This window comes from Bufo bufo, chromosome 6, assembly GCF_905171765.1.
Source record: "Bufo bufo chromosome 6, aBufBuf1.1, whole genome shotgun sequence".
In the NCBI taxonomy this organism is placed as follows: Eukaryota; Metazoa; Chordata; class Amphibia; order Anura; family Bufonidae; genus Bufo; species Bufo bufo.
Window position 1 is genome coordinate 176,465,197 of NC_053394.1, and position 20,876 is coordinate 176,486,072.

The 20,876-nt window shown below is 41.1% G+C and overlaps 1 protein-coding gene across 6 annotated transcripts; it reads right to left on the reverse strand.

Moving 5' to 3' along the window:
• Positions 1–984: 984 nt before the first annotated feature.
• LOC121003394 (oocyte zinc finger protein XlCOF22-like) lies at positions 985–16,650 on the reverse strand. Of its 6 annotated transcripts, none has more exons than XM_040435226.1 (8): positions 16,614–16,629; positions 15,252–15,380; positions 14,578–14,700; positions 14,293–14,454; positions 12,087–12,204; positions 10,616–10,710; positions 7,604–7,715; positions 985–2,418 (listed from the first exon to the last, which is right to left on the reverse strand). In XM_040435226.1, the coding sequence occupies exons 3-8, from the start codon at positions 14,653–14,655 to the stop codon at positions 1,001–1,003; spliced, it is 1,983 nt and encodes a 660-aa protein (XP_040291160.1). In that variant the 5' UTR covers positions 14,656–14,700; positions 15,252–15,380; positions 16,614–16,629; the 3' UTR covers positions 985–1,000. The 6 variants fall into 6 exon arrangements, with proteins under 6 accessions (XP_040291160.1, XP_040291159.1, XP_040291156.1 ...); XM_040435225.1 differs by having other exon boundaries at positions 985–2,472; XM_040435222.1 differs by having other exon boundaries at positions 985–2,475.
• Positions 16,651–20,876: the final 4,226 nt, after the last annotated feature.

Genomic DNA, 20,876 nt, shown 5'->3' on the forward strand with positions numbered 1-20,876 from the left:
CACCCCTGTCAGCTAAACATATGCTGATGTTCAGGGCCTCATCAGGATTCCGAATGTGGGCTTCTAAATGTGATCCGTAGCCTTATTTTGCTAAAAAATAGGTTTTACTAACCTGTCACTCAAAGAAATAAGGTGCCCAAGGGGATGTCAAGGGATGCAAGGTGCCGGCCGCATCCACCGCCGTTCGTGCCCAGCGCCGCCTTTCCAGACTTCTGCACCGCCTCCTAATCCTCTGTGCCGCCTCTCGCTCTCCCTCCATCCCCCCTCCTCCTGCTGTAAGATATCGCGTTTGCGCACAGGGCTCTGAGAGGCTGGCGCCAGAGTGCAGGTCATACTTGGGTTGAGCGAAGTGCCGGCGCATGCGCACTTCGCTTTAAGAAGCCAAATCGAGAAGTCCGCACGGGCGCATCAGGCAGAGCCCTGTGCGCACGCGCGAGATCTTACAACAGGTGGAGGAAGGAGGGAGGAGGGGGGATGGAGGGAGAGCGAGAGGCGGCACAGAGGATTAGGAGGCGGTGCAGAAGTCTGGAAAGGCGGCGCTTGGCACGAACGGCGGTGGGTGCGGCCGGCACCTTGCATCCCTTGACATCCCCTTGGGCACCTTATTTCTTTAAGTGACAGGTTAATAAAACCAGTTTTTTTTTAGCAAAATAAGGCTACGGATCACATTTAGAAGCCCACATTAGGAATCCTGATAAGGCCCTGAACATCAGCATATGTTTAGCTGACAGGGGTGAAACCTGGTGACAGAATCCCTTTAAGTACACTGGAAAATGGCAGAATCCAAAATGGCTCAGGGTATTTATAGGGCTGTGACATCACAGGGGCTGGCTGCTGATTAGCTGCATACATGGCATTGTGGGTGATCCCTCGTTCCCAGAGTTCTTTGCTCCATATCCTAACATGTGCAGCAGCCAGTTGAAAAACTTGTGATAAACAAAAAGAAAAGAACTAATGATTTTTTATTTTATTTTTTTACCCAACATATTTCTCCAGAGCACTACATTTGAGATAAAGCATTTACAGTCTGAACATTTAAATGGCTCTGCTTCTTATGCTTAGCAAGAGCTGCTCTATACTTATAGCAATTCCCACAGTCTGAACATGAATATGGTTTCACTCCCGAGTGGATTAACTGATGATGAACAGCATCAGACTTTTGACGAAAACATTTTCCACACTCTGAACAAGAAAATGGTTTCTCCCCTGTGTGAGTTCTCAGATGGTCAACAAGATTAGCTTTCCTGGTGAAACATTTTGCACACTCAGAACACGAAAACGGCTTCTCCCCTGTGTGAGTTCGCTGATGTTTAACAAGATATGACTTCTGGAAAAAACATTTCCCACAGTCTGAACACAAAAATGGTTTTTCCCCTGTGTGAGATTTCTGATGTTTAACAGCAACTGATTTGTGCATAAAAGATTTATCACATTCAGAACAAGAAAATGGTTTCTTTCCAGTGTGAATTCTCTGATGTTCAATAAGACTTGATCTCCTCGTAAAACATTTTTCACATTCTGAGCATGAATATGGCTTCTCCCCTGTGTGAGTTCTCTGATGTATAATTAGTTGTGAATTATGGTAAAAACTGCTCTCACATTCTGGACATGAAAATGGCTTTACTCCTGTGTGAACTTTCTGATGTTTAATAGCATCCCATCTCTGGATAAAACATTGTCCACATTCTGGACATGAATACGACTTCTCTCCGGTGTGAGTTCTTTGATGTTCAGTAAGATTTGATTTTCTGGTGAAACCTTTTCCACACTCAGAACATGAAAATGGCTTCTCCCCTGTGTGAGTTTTCTGATGTTTAATAAGATTTGACTTTTGGCCGAAACATTTCCCACATTCTGGACATAAAAATGGCTTCTCCCCTGTGTGAGATTTCTGATGTTTAACAGCATCTGATTTTTGGATAAAACATTTCTTACATTCAGAACATGAAAATGGCTTCTCTCCTGTGTGAATTTTCTGATGTTCAACAAGATTTGCTTTCCGAGTAAAATGTTTCCCACATTCTGAACATGAAAAAGCCTTCTCCCCTTTGTGACTTCTCTGATGTACAATAAAATGGGATTTATGAGAAAAACGTTTTTGACATTCTGGACAAGAAAATGGCTTTTCCCCTCTGGGCCCTTTTTGATTCTCATATCTATGAATTCTTTTGTGCATAGAAATATTGGATTTCATTTTAAAAAGATGCTTACTTTCAGAATATGGAAATAGTTTACACCCTGTATCACCTGCACTTTGTTTAATAATCTGTGATTGACCAGAAGAAGGTTCCTTGTGATTGGTGGGATCAGTAGACAGATCTCTGCTGTGAAGGATAAACAGCATGTTTGCGGTGAGAAGTGCTGAGGAATGTTCTCTATGATTGTCTTCTTTGATATTGTTATTTTGTAGTTCAAAATCTGGAGATAAAAGGACATTAGGGACACTTTGCACAAAATCTTGGGTGCATGGATCTGCTGTAAATAGAAACAGATATTAGTCTGTCAAAAAAAAAATATATATACTCTGGCAGATTTAAAAATGGCTCTGTTACCAGGATCAACCCAATTAAACCAGACATACTGGCTGGTAGGGCGCATCATGCTGATTAAAACTGTACTCTTCTTTTGTCCATATGATAAATAGCTGCAGAGATATTTGCGCATTTATTCATATGCTAATGTGAAATTCTAGCACTCGGAGGCGGGGCTGAATCTTCTTAGCACTGCTTTGTAACACCCCCTGTGCTCTGCACCCTTCCCCTCTGATTGATTGACAGGGCTAGCCATCAGGCTGAGGGCAGAACCCTGTCCAAGATCTGTGTGCTAGCGAGTAAATATCATATATTCTGTATAGATTATAGCTTCAACACATTGAGATGCGCAGAAAGCTAATCTACATATTACTGTTTTAATCACAGCACAATATATGATCATAAAGACACCAGTAACGTGTGTTAGCTCAAAAGCATAGGAAAAACATAAATCTCTATGAGGTAATGTTATAGCATGGTGGCTAAATGATTACAGAGATCCCAGGTTTGAATTTTGGGAGAGTTAAAAAAAAAATTCTTCAGATACCTTTTTTTCTTCCACATTTATCCCATAATGTCTATGTCCTTATCACATTGAGAATATATATATATTTTTTTTCTTTAGAAAGCTAATAAATATTACTGGTTTCTATATAATCATGTACAGTACAGACCAAAAGTTTGGACACACCTTCTCATTCAAAGAGTTTTCTTTATTTTCATGACTATGAAGGCATCAAAACTATGAATTAACACATGTGGAATTATATACGTAACAAACAAGTGTGAAACAACTGAAAATATGTCATATTCTAGGTTCTTCAAAGTAGCCACCTTTTGCTTTGATTTCTGCGTTACACACTCTTGGCATTCTCTTGATGAGCTTCAAGAGGTAGTCCCCTGAAATGGTCTTTCAACAGTCTTGAAGGAGTTCCCAGAGATGCTTAGCACTTGTTGGCCCTTTTGCCTTCACTCTGCGGTCCAGCTCACCCCAAACCATCTCGATTGGGTTCAGGTCCAGTGACTGTGGAGGCCAGGTCATCTGGCGCAGCACCCCATCACTCTCCTTAATGGTCAAATAGCCCTTACTTTCAACATTTTCCCAATTTTTTGGCTGACTGACTGACCTTCATTTCTTAAAGTAATGATGGCCACTCGTTTTTCTTTACTTAGCTGCTTTTTTCGTGCCATAATACAAATTCTAAAAGACTATCAGCTGTGTATCCACCTGACTTCTCCTCAACGCAACTGATGGTCCCAACCCCATTTATAAGGCAAGAAATACCACTTATTAAACCTGACAGGGCACACCTGTGAAGTGAAAACCATTTCAGGGGACTACCTCTTGAAGCTCTTCAAGAGAATGCCAAGAGTGTGCAAAGCAGTAATCAAAGCAAAAGGTGGCTACTTTGAAGAACCTAGAATATGACATATTTTCAGTTGTTTCACACTTGTTTGTTATGTATATAATTCCACATGTGTTAATTCATAGTTTTGATGCCTTCAGGGTGAATCTACAATTTTTATAGTCATGAAAATAAAGAAAACTCTTTGAATGAGAAGGTGTGTCCAAACTTTTGGTCTGTACTGTATGTCTGTGAATAAACCAGTAATAGGTCTTAGCCTGAAAAAACACACGATGCTCAATATAGTAAGGCCTTTTTATTATTATATGTTATTTATTATAGGATAGCATTTCCATATGGTTTTGAATAAGAGGGAAAAAAACTAAGAAAATGTACATCTCTTCTGAGACTTGAACCAAGGATACATACATACATTGTAAAACACTATACCACTAAGCTTTAGCATTACCACATAGATCTAGATGTATCAGTTTTTTCTATGCTTATAAGCCAACACATTACTGGTGTCTGTGTGATCATATATTACACAGCTCTGCCCTCAGCATGTCTATCCCTGTCAATCAATGGGAGGGGGAGTGTGCAGAGCACAGGGGGTGTTACATAGCAGTGCTCAGACGATTCAGCCCTGCCTCCTGCTGCTCCAATTGCTAATTTGCATATGAATAAAAACACAGATATCACTGCAGCTATTTATCGTACAGACAAAAGAAAAGTATTGTTTTAGTCAGCCTGATAAGGCAGTATGTCTGGCTTAATAGGGTTGATCCTGGTGACAGAGCCTCTTTAATAAAGAATTTTCATAGCAAATACCATATTTGCGCCATAATTTGTCACTATTTCTGCTTCTCACGACTTTAGAAGTAGCAAGAAAAAGAGGCCTCCATAACTCCATATCTATGAAAAATAGCGGATAGAATCCAGGACTATTTTTTCTACTAAAAAAATAGACACCTGAAGGAAAACCAAACTGGGTGTCCATGGAGTTTAAAATACTTCCATATTTCCTTCCAGGAAATTATGGTGCCCCTTAACCCAACTGAATGTTTAATACTTTTATATAATATGGAAAGCCGTGTGTGCAGTAGGAAATTCTTACCCATGATGATGCCTGTTCTTTTTCTAATAAGGGAGTTGAGTAATGAGAATGGGAGTTCATCCAGACAGAGTCTAAGTAGGCAAGCCACATTATAGCCTCTGATATTTGGCCCACCATCTGGGCTTCCAATCAAAAGCTTCTCTAGAATTACCTAAGTCCTTTAAGCTGCATAAATAAATTTGATCAATGGCCCAGATTTACTAATGTCTCTGCACCAATTACCTGTCTAAAAAGTGGCGCAAATTGGGTTTTTAAATTTTTTCCAACATCCTCAACAAGAGGGTTGGGCTTTGCAGAAAGAAAGTGGGGGCTAAGATGTACCACAATTCTGGCGTTAAAGTAAAGCCAACCAATAAATGATATAAAGTAGGAGAAAAGTGTTTATCCTTGCATCTAATTTATTTTCCAGCCTAAGACACTGTGATGAATCTGGTACAGGTCTAGACAGCCTAAGCTCCCACCATCTTTAGGACTAGTAAATCTAGGCCAATGTGTTTAGGGCCCTAATATCAATATTTTTAAGCAGAACTGGAATTGTTTAAAGAAGATATAATAACGAAAGGTGATCATTTTAATTAAAGGGTTTCTGTCACCCCACTAAAGTGATATTTTTTTTTGGGCTAGTTAAATTAGTTATATAGCGATATCTGAAAATATAATAGTGTTCCTTACTTTGATCCAGCAGTTTAGTCAAAAAACGAAGTTTTATCATATGCAAATTCGGTCTCTACCAGCAAGTAGGGCGTCTACTTGCTGGTAGCTGCTGCAGAAATCCGCCCCCTCCTCTTGTTGATTGACAGGGCCAGCCGTGATCTCCTCCTCCGGCCAGCCCTGTCGGCATTTCAAAAATCGCGCGCCCGTGTTGAATCTGCGCAGGCGCTCTGAGATGAGGAGGCTCGTCTCCTCAGAGCTCCCTCAGTGCGCCTGCGCCGATGACATCATCGAAATAGAAGACGTCATCGGCGCAGGCGCACTGAGGGAGTTCTGAGGAGACGAGCCTCCTCATCTCAGAGCGCCTGCGCAGATTCAACACGGGCGCGCGATTTTTGAAATGCCGACAGGGCTGGCCGGAGGAGGAGATCCCGGCTGGCCCTGTCAATCAACAAGAGGAGGGGGCGGATTTCTGCAGCAGCTACCAGCAAGTAGACGCCCTACTTGCTGGTAGAGACCGAATTTGCATATGATAAAACTTCGTTTTTTGACTAAACTGCTGGATCAAAGTAAGGAACACTATTATATTTTCAGATATCGCTATATAACTAATTTAACTAGCCCAAAAAAAAAAAAATCACTTTAGTGGGGTGACAGAAACCCTTTAAATGACACCTGCCTAAAAATGAAAGGGGTGGATGTTGCCAACTATTTAGCTCAGAATATATGGAGAGGGTAATTTAAAATATACAGACTATGCAGTATTTTACCTATTATTATTCCCAAACAAGTCAGAGATGATTACGTCAGCCTGTTTCTAAAATTTTTGCTTTTCGCTACATTAATGTGATTACCTTAAAAAAATATAGCACCTTTGACAAATGAGCCTGGAGATCACCCATGAATAAAAAATGTTACCAAAACTCATTTGTGATGTGCGTATAAGACCTGGGAGCAGGTATTCCAATCTGTTCACTACTATTTTGGACAATAGCTTCATATTAAAGTAAATCAAAGTTAAAAGTTTAATGTGAAGGCCATTCAGGACAATATGTAATTCCTTTTAATATTTAGAAAAAAAAAATATACAAACAATCATTGACTTGGGGGAATATCATGAGTATGCTGTTTGTCTCATTTCAGCAAATAGCATTTATCATGTAGATAAAGTTAATACAAGGCACTTACTAATATATTGTGGTTGTTCAAATTGTCTCCTTTACTGGTTTGATTCATTTTCCATCCCATTATACACATCTCGTTTCCATGGTTACGACCACCCTGCAATCCAGCAGTGGTGGCCCTGCTTGCACACTATGTGTTAAGCGTTGGCCACCTCGTATTTGCACTGCATAACCCCTGGATTCGAGCCGTGTATAATGTAATAGAAAAGTTAATCAAAGCAAAGAAGGGAATATGGACAATCATAATACATTAGTAAGTACCTTGTACTAACTTTTTCTACATGATAAAAGCTATTTGCTGAAGTGAGACAATGCCTTTAACTTAAGAAGAGGTCACTGTGCTGACAGTGGTGAGGAGGAGCTGAGCTGTTTCCATCAACTACTGTCAATGGAGTGAGCCTATGTTACCTGCCTCCAGGTTTATGGTGGTGTCGGCCTTCATTAAAATATTGCCCTCTGAAAATGAGATCACTGTTAGGCTTGGCCCAACATACTGTACATAACAGAAGCTGAAACGTGACCATTGTCACATATCCTCTTTAATTGGGTAAGGGGGTGAAAACACAAACAAAAGTTCCTGTATCACACCCAAGTCACAGCGAGAGATCACACTAACTAAATCAAACTATTAGGACTGTTCTACCCAGAATATTAGCTCTAATATGATCACAGGATGATAACTTATATTCTGGGCTTCATGGCATTTTACATATGCACGTCACAGTGAAAGGATTAAACAATGTTTTCTGATTCCCTTTAATGCTTATCACTCACCGATGCCAAATTCTTCAGATATTTCTTCCTCCTTGCACATCTGGGTCACAGTCGCACATCTCTCTTCCTGTTCTGTTATATCTTCAGGTTTTATATCGCTCACATTTGCAACCTAATTTACCATATATGGAACAAAAAAATTACGACTAAGAAGATGAAAAAAAAAAAAACTGACCAACTATTATAAACTATTTGATGGCAGCAGTACATTTTTACACCAAGTATTATATATATATATATATATATATATATATATATATATATATATAGAATAAATGAACTCCGCAGCACATCCGAGTAGTGAAGAAGTAAAAGAAGCTTTAATCACCAAGCATGCGACGTTTCAATCCTCTCAATGGGATTTTTCTCAAGCAGTGACATTGTGGGCAGTGCACAGTACATATTTAAACACATTGACATAATTAAACAATCAATGAGTAAATTACAAGCATTTAAAGTGATATATAAAAAAACTGACAACAACAGTGTTATCATTACAAAATAGCATTTCATGAAATTACATACAGTGTTACAGTGCAAACGATACCTGTATCAAATCCAACGTACAGTGTACAGACAAAATACTTTACTAACAATCATGATTAATTCAGGTGTATGCCATTATAATAACCAAAAATGTGCAGGTGTACCTCAGTAGAATGATGAGTTAGATCACAGGAGTGTGCGATGGAGTCAGAACACATGGGTCACGGCGTCTCAGACATGCCAATGCGCATGTCGCAGGACCTTCCTGGGGATTCCGATCACATGATCACCCATTCTGGTCATTCGATGTAGTGCGCATGTCGCAGGACCTGTGAGCATGTGATCACAGCATGTGATCACTCTTCCGGTCATGTGTTCAGGTAAATCATCAGGTCATGTGATTCAGTGTGTCACATGATCGGAATAAACAAACTTAAAGATTCAAGTGTTCAGTGGTATTCAAAACACATAGGAAAGCATGATTCCACAGCTATATTTCCAAAAATCATTATAGGGGACATATATATAACACCTAAAGTAAGCTATAAATATGCAAAGTATAAAGGAATATGTCATCTTACAAATATAAGAATATGTATGCAGGCATAAGCAGTAGCGGAGTACATATGGCAGTGTGGGCACCTGGTATAGGATCATTGCCGACCCAGGCGCATCGAATCACATGGACAGTACCATTTATGAGTCACCCATCAATCTGGGAGAAAAAATAACTGTATACAACTGGAAGTACCATTGTTGTGTACAGGAAAGCTATATGTACTGTGCGGAAGTACCGCCGCTTTCCTTGCTATATAAGGACTTAGTTTATTAGTTGTTGAGTAGCCCCCTAGTCTAAACGAGGAATTCAGTATATGCGACTTATGTGGTTATCACAAAGTCCCAACCTGACTAGTCCCCCCTGTCCGTTGGATACCATCCCTGGAAATCCAACATGGCAGACCCGGGATCATCCTCTAGATTCCGGGGGCACATTAATATATATCCATAAAATATGTCAATCTTCTCCTTAATGTGCCCCCGGAATCTAGAGGATGATCCCGGGTCTGCCATGTTGGATTTCCAGGGATGGTATCCAACGGACAGGGGGGACTAGTCAGGTTGGGACTTTGTGATAACCACATAAGTCGCATATACTGAATTCCTCGTTTAGACTAGGGGGCTACTCAACAACTAATAAACTAAGTCCTTATATAGCAAGGAAAGCGGCGGTACTTCCGCACAGTACATATAGCTTTCCTGTACACAACAATGGTACTTCCAGTTGTATACAGTTATTTTTTCTCCCAGATTGATGGGTGACTCATAAATGGTACTGTCCATGTGATTCGATGCGCCTGGGTCGGCAATGATCCTATACCGGGTGCCCACACTGCCATATGTACTCCGCTACTGCTTATGCCTGCATACATATTCGTATATTTGTAAGATGACATATTTCTTTATACTTTGCATATTTATAGCTTACTTTAGGTGTTATATATATGTCCCCTATAATGATTTTTGGAAATATAGCTGTGGAATCATGCTTTCCTATGTGTTTTGAATACCACTGAACACTTGAATCTTTAAGTTCGTTTATTCCGATCATGTGACACACTGAATCACATGACCTGATGATTTACCTGAACACATGACCGGAAGAGTGATCACATGCTGTGATCACATGCTCACAGGTCCTGCGACATGCGCACTACATCGAATGACCAGAATGGGTGATCATGTGATCGGAATCCCCAGGAAGGTCCTGCGACATGCGCATTGGCATGTCTGAGACGCCGTGACCCATGTGTTCTGACTCCATCGCACACTCCTGTGATCTAACTCATCATTCTACTGAGGTACACCTGCACATTTTTGGTTATTATAATGGCATACACCTGAATTAATCATGATTGTTAGTAAAGTATTTTGTCTGTACACTGTACGTTGGATTTGATACAGGTATCGTTTGCACTGTAACACTGTATGTAATTTCATGAAATGCTATTTTGTAATGATAACACTGTTGTTGTCAGTTTTTTAATATATCACTTTAAATGCTTGTAATTTACTCATTGATTGTTTAATTATGTCAATGTGTTTAAATATGTACTGTGCACTGCCCACAATGTCACTGCTTGAGAAAAATCCCATTGAGAGGATTGAAACGTCGCATGCTTGGTGATTAAAGCTTCTTTTACTTCTTCACTACTCGGATGTGCTGCGGAGTTCATTTATTCTATATTGTTTGGAGGTGGATCGCCGACTCAGCCGCTGGCACTCCGTCTGTACCATTCAGACAGTGGTGCTGCCCACATTCCTTGGTCTATATATATATATATATATACACAGAATAATACTATAAATAAAATAATTTTCAAGGCTTCAGCTAATTTTAGAGTGCTATAGCTGGTCCTGGAAGTACTGTCCTGTGGGTAAGTTATCAATATCAGGAGCCCGACAAGACCCTTTACTGACCTGAAATCTGACACCATATCATAGACAGTATTTGGTAATTCCATCTACCTGATCAAGCTTTGAGAGTTTCTGATTTCTCTCTGGATAAACCTCAGAATATAGATTGGGAGATATATGTGGCATTTCTTCCTTACTGGATTCATCTGTAAAAGACACACCTATAGTGACTGAAAATATGGAGGGGATATATCATGAGGGTAATATTTGAAGTCAGTTTTTGCATGGGTCAAAATGTATCAAACGTTGCCTGTTACACTTGGCACACTTTTGTCTAGAAATGCTACTCCATTTTTCCATGCTACCCCCCATAGGAGTGAAATTGCCACTTTTAAGAAAAAGTCAGTGGGGGAGATATATCAAGACAGGCGGATGGATCTCCCTGGGCTGGCGTGAGATGGGAGAAGCCTTTTAACAAATCAGGCTCATCTCAGCCCTGCCATGCGTAGACTTCAGCTATGACTTCCACTACTTTCTGGCGAAAGTTATAGCAAATGTGGTGGCGGCGCAAAGCCATGCTTCCTTTCCATAAGCCACACCCCCTTTTCTCAGCACTTGTGTTGAGAAGCTTAAAAAGTTGCAAATTATGGTGCACATATGCCGTGCGCCATAATGTGTGACTTTTTTATGCCACAATTATGGCATATAGGGCTTGATAAATGTCCCTGACTGTGATACATCTGGAGGCAAACTAATTAACTCTTTTCCTGCCAAAGGTGTGTCTCATATGTCATATGCAGGGTGGCAATTCGGTAGCCAGAGAAGGCATTTCCTTGCAACTGATGCCTGGATCTCAGGCTGTTTAACAAAACCTGACAATCTAAGCTTTGAAACAAGCCCAAGATCGCAGGACTAGCTGCAATAAATCAGAGTTAGAGCCCTTAGTAGAGTCTCAGTAAAAGCTGCATATATCTGCAGCTTTCATTCCCAATCTGAGTTCTAAGAGATTGTCAGCTTTAAAACAAAACCAGAATGTTACTCAGCCCGAGACATGCCAGAAGAAAGCAGCCCTTCCTCTCTTCAGCCAGCTGAGATGTGAGCCAGCCAAGGAGGAGAGGAGGGCCAGTGGGCAGTGTGGTGAGAGGCTGCACAGTGAAGAGACATAGCTTGTCTCTCCCTGTGTACCTGTACCTGTCCCCAGGAGGAGGATAACATAGACTTCTGTGCATGTTATAAACCCCCTTCACCAATCAGAGAGCATACTTGCTCTTTGCAGTACAGGCTGGTTCCAGCTTTGTTAGAAAGGTATTGTCATGTAGTATATAATGTCTGATTTAAATTTTTTACATCAATCATGGCATAACCCCTTTAAGCATCTATGAGACACTCAACAAGTGTCACGCACTGGTCATCTGCAAAATAACAGGTCTCATGCACAGTACTTTCAGAGCATTGTACAACTGCCATGGAAACTGTACCACCCAAGGAGTAGTACTATCTGTCCATGTCCGATGTCCCTGTGGGCCGCATATCAGAACTGGAGGTACTCAGTATTTTAAGAACAAGGAAAGTCTCTTCTTACCTGGTGAAGCAATGTGATTCCCCATCATAATATCCTTGTACAGATCCCTGTGTTCTTGTAAATACTCCCACTCCTCCATGGAGAAATAGACGGTGACATCCTGGCATCTTATGGAAATCTGAAACATTACAGAGTGGGAAAAAGGACACCCATAGTTTAGTGGTTTACTTCACACTGTTTTGTTAGGCCATATACTGTATATACTACTGATCTACAAATGTACTGATAATACAATCAACTTCTGAATTACAGTATAAAGGGATTATAGGAAGTAATCCCCTATCCACAGGATGGGGGAAAACTATTAGATCAGTGGGGGTATGACCACTGGGACCCCCACAACCATGAGAACAATCTTTACTGCAGGGTGCATGCTCGACCAGCTACTCCATTCAGTTGACTGTTCTTGCAATCATGGAAGTCCTAGTGGTCGGACTGCATCCAATCTAGTTTATTCGCTATCCTGTGGATAGGGGATAACTTCATATAATGCAATACCCCTTTAAGGCTTCCTTCAAACATAGGCAGAGATTTACTAAGTGCGTAGATGACTTAAGCTTAGACAGGCTGCCTAGATCTGCACCAGATTTATCATAATGGCCCAGGCTGGATGGTAAATCTGGTGCAGGTATAGAGACTTTTAAAAAAAAAAACTCTTTGCCAGCTACTGTTTTGGCTTAATCAGAGACTGATGGTACAGATAGTCAAATTTTAGGTCATGCCCCCTCCCTGTGAATTGCTTCTCCCCTTCCACCAAGCTGCACACCCTTTTCGAGCAAGTCAAAGTGTAGAAACCTTATTTGTGCTAAGTTGCTCTACTTTTTAGACAAATTCTAGGTGCAGACACATTCGTAAATCTGGGCCATAGTCTTTTCAGTGGCATTCTTTGGACTTGTGAAAAAATTATTTTTTGTTACAAGTGATTTTTTGGTCATACATTTTGACATGACTTTCTTTTTCTTTTAGGCTCAGTTCACACCTGAGCGTTTTACAGCGCGTTCCTACGCGCTGTAAAACGCTCAACAAGGAGAAACCAATGCTTCCCTATGGGAATGGTTCTCACCTGGGCGTTTTACAGCGCGTACGATCGCGCTGTAAAACGCCCGACGCTCACACAAGTACAGGAGCGTTTTTTTGGGCGCTTGTCGCGCGTTCCCGTACATAGACTTTCGGGAACGCGCGACACTGTGTGCACACTTGTCTCTGTATGCGCGCTTGTAAACGTCCGTACAATCGCGCATACAGAGCGCTCCTTTCAGAACGCTCAGGTGTGAACTGAGCCTTAGAGAAGTCTATGGGAAATGCCTGAAAAAACACCATACCCAGGGCATGAAAAGCCCTTGAATAAAATAAAACTATGGGTCCAAAAAAAGGTAATGCAAGTGAAGAAAAATATCCCCAAAAAAAGCCTGCACTGTTTGTACTGCATTTCATTATTTCCTATTGACCACACCTGTCCATGGGTCATGATTAGGGATGAGCAAATCGACTTTGGATGAAACATCCGAAGTCGATTCGCATAAAACTTCGGTCCAATACTGGAACCGAACCTGAGTTCGGGAATTGTTTTTCTACAGTAAAAATTAAATCTGTGAAATTATTACGCGAAGTCACGCGAGACTTTGCGAACTAATAATTTCGGCTCATCTGAGCCAATATATTCTAATACAGTACGGAGCGCTCGCTTCGTACAGTATTGGACCGAAGTTTTATGCGAATCGACTTCGGATGTTTCATCTGAAGTCGATTCACTCATCCCTAGTTATGATGTCTGGTATTGCAGCTCAGCTCCACTGAAGTGAATGAGGCTCAGCTGCAATACCAAACACATCCTGTGGACAGATGCAACACTTTTCCTAATCTTGGCCCACCCTTTTAGGATGAGAGACATAGTGAATGGGACGAATAGTTTTAGTTACACTGCACTGGTGCTATAATCTAGACGGTGTGCAGTTAAACTTTCAAAAGCTTTTCTTATCTCAGCCATTGATGGCTGAGATCTGAATACCTGCCAAATGTAGCGGACAAGGTGGGTGGAGTAAACCGTGTAGCAGAGCCTGCTTACCCGTTTCCATAACTCTGGCCTCCTGACTGCCACATAAGACTGATATTCTAATCTCAGCCATGAATGGCTTAGATAGGAAAAGCTCTTTAACTACCTCCACACGCACACAAATAAAAAAATCACTGATCCAGAATTGCTCACCTCTCCAGTCAGCAGCTCTGTGATCTTGTTGGTGAGGTCCAGGATCTCCTGATAGTTGTCTCTCTCATGTGTCAGTGAATGAGGTGGAGACATCATGATAGGATCCTGGTTCCTGCTCCATTCTTCTCCCTCTTCGGTTACATTCTTCACTACTATATAATCCTGTGCATGGAGAGAGACAATGATATCACTGTATACATTCCCTTCACCTCTCCAGTTATGTCCTTGGTTTATCTAGAAATACAAGACATTATATATGACATAATTTCCACCAGAATCCCTCACCTCTCCAGTCAGCAGGTAGATGATCTCTAGGGTGAGGTTTAATATTCTCTCAGACATCTGTTTTCTGTCCTTGTCCATCCCTCAATTAGAAAAATATCTATTTTTTGGCTTTAGAAAGCTGAAGGGCGAAGAAATAGAGTGAAAATAACACTTGGAGAAACATCCTATATGAATTATAATATCCCATCAATCTTATAGAAGAACAGATGCATGATAACTTGTACAAACTGGCCAAAAATAGAGCACCCCACCAAACATATTTTTCTGTGACATATTTGCAATTACATAATCTATGTACAAAGGTCCTCTTGAAACCAAAAACAAAAAAAAACCCTCATTCTGTCCAGTGACCACCCTATATGAACAAGAGATCATCCAGCTGTGCCTTGCTGCAATTGGACCGTGGCACAGCCAGGGAGGAGATACCCACTGAGAAACCCTGGCATCTTCTCCTCGCTGTATCAATGCGCGAAAACTGCAGGGGGGCACAGCGGGTCATGCGATTGGTATTTGAAAAAAAAAAAAAACAAGGATGGCAGCATCAGCGGAGGGTACCCCGCAAGTAAAGGTACTTAATTAAACAAAAGAAATTCCATGAAAGGTCCTCTTTACGGAGGGGAGACACTAAAATTTACGCCCAATTATTATTTATTATGGCCTGATGAAAGCACTGGTTCAGTGCCGAAATTCATTGTCACCAATAAGGCTTTCATCTTTAAAGATGATTCTGTGCCATGCCACTGGTGACGCGGCTCCAACTCCTCATTTCTCCTTCTTCTCATTGGATGCTTATTTTCAGCTGGCTTTGAATTTAGGAAATATACTAGTATGAAAGGTTCTCATGTTATTTGATATGTTTATTATAGGGTTTTCTGATCACTTGTGAATTCACATACTTTTAATAGCTTAAGGGATCATTCAGGCGGCCGTATGCTGTCCGCAAAAATGCGGATGTTTTTTTTTTTGCGGACAGTTCAGCATGTCTGCAAAAAATTGGATTGTATTCCGCATTTTTGCAGACCCATAGACGTCAATGGGGCCACATCCTGATTTTCACAGACAAGTATAAGACATGTTTTATTTGTTTTGTGGAGCCGTAAAACGGAAGAAAAGGGCCCCATCGAAGTGAATAGGTCTGCATCTGATCCGCAAAAAAACAGATCCGCATTTTTTCGGACAGCATACGGCCATCTGAATGAGCCCTTAATGTGGAAGATTTATCAAAATGGATGCAAAGGTAAAGTGGTGTAGTTGCCCATGACAACCAATCAGATTCCATCTCTCATTTTTGAAGGTCCTTTGGAAAATAAAAGCAGCGCACCGATTGGTTACTATGGGCAACTCTGCTTTTTGCTTTGCACTAGGTTTGTTACATCTTATTAGGTCATATGGTCTGCAATGTAAATGCTGTTAGTTGAGTATACCCTTGTTCAGATGGACCTTTGGGTCCGCAGTAATGTTTGCTGGACACTTTACCTTATGCCACCTTGTGGACGCCATACTTTATAAAAAATATTTTGCATCAAAAATATAATGTTTTACAACCCCTCCTAGAAAATGTTCAAAATTTGCAATGTAAAAGCATATCTTTTTACATTCCTATATAAACCCACAAGCCAAATTTCATAAATGTCTGAAGTATAATTCATTTTACTTCTCCACCCAAAACTGACTGCACAGCCCTGCCTATAAATACTGTATATGATTATATATCTTCAGTAAATACTAACATTTTATATAGCCTTTACATGTTACTAGATATTCACATTGTATGCATCCCTGTCTCACAATGGACAGATACATATAATACACACAGATATATGAATTCCTAATATTAAACACCACCTTGTACTTTGTATGCACGCACACACTAGAAATATGTAAATACTAGCACAACATACACCCCTACATGTTATAGGCATAGATAGGTCTATTCTCTGTACTATATACTACACATACTCCATTCACAGCTATTACCATATATATATACCCAAGAAGCCCAGTATATATTTACAATGAAAACAAGGAACACTTACCCGAACCACTAATTCCTAGTGACTGCAGGACCTTTCATGATGTCACAGTCATGTGATCTACATGGGAGGAGTCAGGCACAGGGTTGTGCGGCTCTTGTAGTTCTATGTGCTGCAGATACTGTGCTTGTAGCAGTGCTATATACATGATGGCTGCATTCAGAGAGCTGAAATGCAGACACATTTTAGCATCCATATAACTGCTGCCTTATTCACACAGTCAGTGTTTGGTAGGTGATTTCCAGAACCAGGCGCGGCTCCAAACACAGAACAGTTGCAGATCTTTCCCTTAGGCCTCATGCACACGACTGTATGTATTTTGCGATCCACAAAAAAAACGGATCTGCAAAAAATATGGATGACGTCAGTGTGCATTCCGTATTTTGCGGAACGGAACAGCTGGCCCCTAATAGAACAGTCCTATCCTTGTCCGTAATGCGGAACGGACATACGGAAACGGAATACACACGGAGTAACTTCCGTTTTTTTTTTTACGGACCCATTGAAATTAATGGTTCCGTATACGGTCCACAAACAAAAAAAAAACGGAACGGACACGCAAAGAAAATACGTTCGTGTGCATTAGGCCTTATACCTGATTTCTGTGTAGGCTTCAATCCTGGTTTTGGCAGCTTTCACACAAGCGTATTTAAATCCATCCGTATTCTGGCTCTGGGTTAGGGCTCGTTCACACGAACGTGTGATGCCCGTTGCCGTATTGCGGACCGCATTTGCGGATCCGCAATACACGGGAACCGTTCCGTGGCCATTCCACATCACGGATGCGGACCTATTCAGAACTTGCTCTAGCTTTTTGCAGAACGGAAGGATCGCGGACCCATTCAAGTTAATGGGTCTGCAATCCCCATGCGCCTGCCCCACGGACGGTGCCCGTGCATTGTGGACCACAATTTGCTCACATATTGCTTCAGTATTTTATCTCACGTATTGCTTCAGTATTTTATCAGGATTCTTTCCTCTCTGCATTTTTGATGCATTCCCATGGATTATAATGGGTGTATTTGGAAACAAATTCCCACAAAACTTAGACATTATACAAATACTGGCGGAAATGATACATCCATGTGAATAGCCCTATTAACAGTGGATTCCAGTACATTAAATCTGGCCCATAAACGAATTGCAAATACACAAACATTTTTTTTTTTTTTTCGTGTCCATTCGTTATTTTTTTGTGGCCAGTATGCGGAACTATTCACTTCAATGGGTCCGCAAAAAAAAACGGAAATGACTCCGTGTGCATTCCATTTCCGTATGTCTGCATGGCCATTCCACAAAAAAGATACAACATGTCCTATCCTTGTCCGTTTTGCAGACGAGGATAGGCATCGTTACAATGGATCCGAAAAACAAACAAACAGATGCAATCCAGATGTCACACGGACGTCATCTGCATTTTTTGCAGATCTGTGTTTTGTGGACTGCATTATCCATATGGGACTCCCTGTAGTTCAATTAATTGAACCTAGGACACCATAGAATCTATGGTTTTTACACTTTTTCTTATTCAAATGTTTTATTGGGTTTTGATATAGTTTTTTGACAAATAAAACAATCAGTTAATGATTAAGAAACCAGGCAGAGAGCCCGAATGGGTAAAGACTGCACCACATAATACACAATAATAGTAAAAGCAGTGGAGAAAGAGAGGGGAGAAAAAAAGGGGGGATAGAGAAGGGCAGGAAAAGGGAAGGGAGGGTGGGCAAAAGGTTAACAACTGCAAGAACGAAACGTCTCCGAGGAACGAAAAGAGTCCCATGGACTCCAAGTTCTCAGAAATTGAGAAGAATCTGTGTGTGTGGGGAGGGGGGGGTTTAAACAATTAGTTCTTCCATCTGCTGGCATAGAGTGACCTCTTCAAACCATTCATCCAGTGTAGGTAGGGTATTTCCAATGTTGTGGAATAACCGCTTTTGCCGCTTGAATTAAATACTCAATAAGCAATGTAACGGATCTCCTAGCACCCCGACCGGGTACCTCCGTTGATAAATGCTCCCAGTGCCTCCCGAGGACTCCAAGCACTCCGCTCGACACCGATACCACCACAGGAACCAGGAACAGCTCTTACAAGAGCTAGGAGTAATAGCCAGGGGAGTATACAAGTATAGCAATCCCCACACACATGAGACGAGGCTCTATGTTGAGTGTAAAACAGGAACACTTTATTGAGGGCTACCCGCCCGTATTTATGCAGGTCCCCATCTGGTGTACATGCCCCTAGGGGACCAGAAGGAAGACTGTGACACAGGACAGATACGTAGCACTCAGGATACACAGACACAACACATCATGGTTTCCTCCTCTCTGCCCTGGAGACACCCGAGGAGCAATTCAATTATCTCTCAGGACAAAGGGAAATCACCAATACACATGTGGGAACAACAGGACAGGAATCACCACCCAAACACACAATGTCACACCCTCACAGCAAACACAGACATTTAACATATTCCCAGATAGCTCAAGTCTGAGTGCATATCATTAGGTGAATGGCACTCAGAATACACAAATACAATAAAATTAGCTATCTGGGTATCATTTTTAGTCCATATGGATGGGTCTGTCACACGCCTCAAAACCCCACATATCCCCATATGGCTTGGATCTGAGCGCTCAGATGCCACAAACACAGTCAAATCGCCATGGGGTTTAAGTTTTGCATGGGCTGATGAGAGGGCCCATAATCCTGGGGCAAGAGGCTGGCAACCAGGCCCCTCCAAAACCCAGTGGGGAGGTTATTTTCACCACAAGCAAGTTCTTATAGGCGGGGATGTTGAGATCAAACACATACAGTAGAAGAGATTCCGGAGTGTTTGGGATAGGGATGCCCATCACTTCACAAATTATCTTGTGCACAGAATCCCCAAAAGGGCGTAAAGCGGTACATTGCCACCAAGTATGTAGAAGTGTGCCTTCTTCCGTATTACATCTCCAACATCTGTCTGAGACCGCTGGAAACCACTTGTTGAAAAGTGATGGCACTTCGTGAGACAATCGTGCAACAGGTTTCTTGAAATTTTGTGGAGATCAAAGCTTTATGAGATAGAAGAAAACACTAATTCCCATGAGATGGTGTATGGTAGAGACCCAGGTCACGCTCCCAGGCCTAACAGAAGGAAGGGGAAAATGAGGAGCGTTGATGCAAGAGCAATTTATATATGGATGATATGTCTAGAAACACCGCCGATGGAGCCAAACAAAACTGTTTAAAGGGAGACAAAGCTCGAGAGAAGGAATGGGTCAAGTGCAGAGAAGAGTAAAAATGCTGAAGCTGCAAGTATTCGAAGGAGTGTCGTGCTGAAGGGTAAGTGATCCCTAACAACAAAGGAAAGAGTTTCAAGGAGGATTCCAAATGGATGTGAAAGAACCTGAGTAGGTGCATTTTTGTGCCCTGAAGAAAAAAAAAGGAAGAGGAGTTGCATGTTTTTTTACACTTTTTGTTGTAAAATTATTTTTATTAAGGGTTTTACATGAAGTCTTAAATAACATACATTGAAATACAAGCGTATATAAAAATATGCGCCATTAAGACATAAGAATATATCAGATATACACTGGCAATGAGGTAGTTATATTCAAATGGCTTAGGTGTTAGCTTGACCTCTCGACAATGTATTTTTACAGTTCAATATAGGTAACAAGTAATGAGTCCTAAAGGAACATAACCGGGGATATAGGGAGGTCAGAGGGGAAAAAAAGGGGGGGAGGGGGTTAGATGTGATTGGTGTAGGTCTGTTATATATCATCACAATTTGACCGTCTTGCCGAAACATCAAAACCCTACATCGGTTGCATTAATCATCTAATTGTCACTAATGGACTATCTTTGCCTTATTTGATTCCAGGCCCTATGTACAGTCGTGGCCAAAAGTTTTGAGAATTAGATAAATATTGGAAATTGGAAAAATTGCTGCTTAAGTTTTTATAATAGCAATTTGCATATACTCCAGAATGTTTTGAAGAGTGATCAGATGAATTGCATAGTCCTTCTTTGCCATGAAAATTAACTTAATCCCAAAAAAACCTTTCCACTGCATTTCATTGCTGTCATTAAAGGACCTGCTGAGATCATTTCAGTAATCGTCTTGTTAACTCAGGTGAGAATGTTGACGAGCACAAGGCTGGAGATCATTATGTCAGGCTGATTGGGTTAAAATGGCAGACTTGACATGTTAAAAGGAGGGTGATGCTTGAAATCATTGTTCTTCCATTGTTAACCATGGTGACCTGCAAAGAAACGTGTGC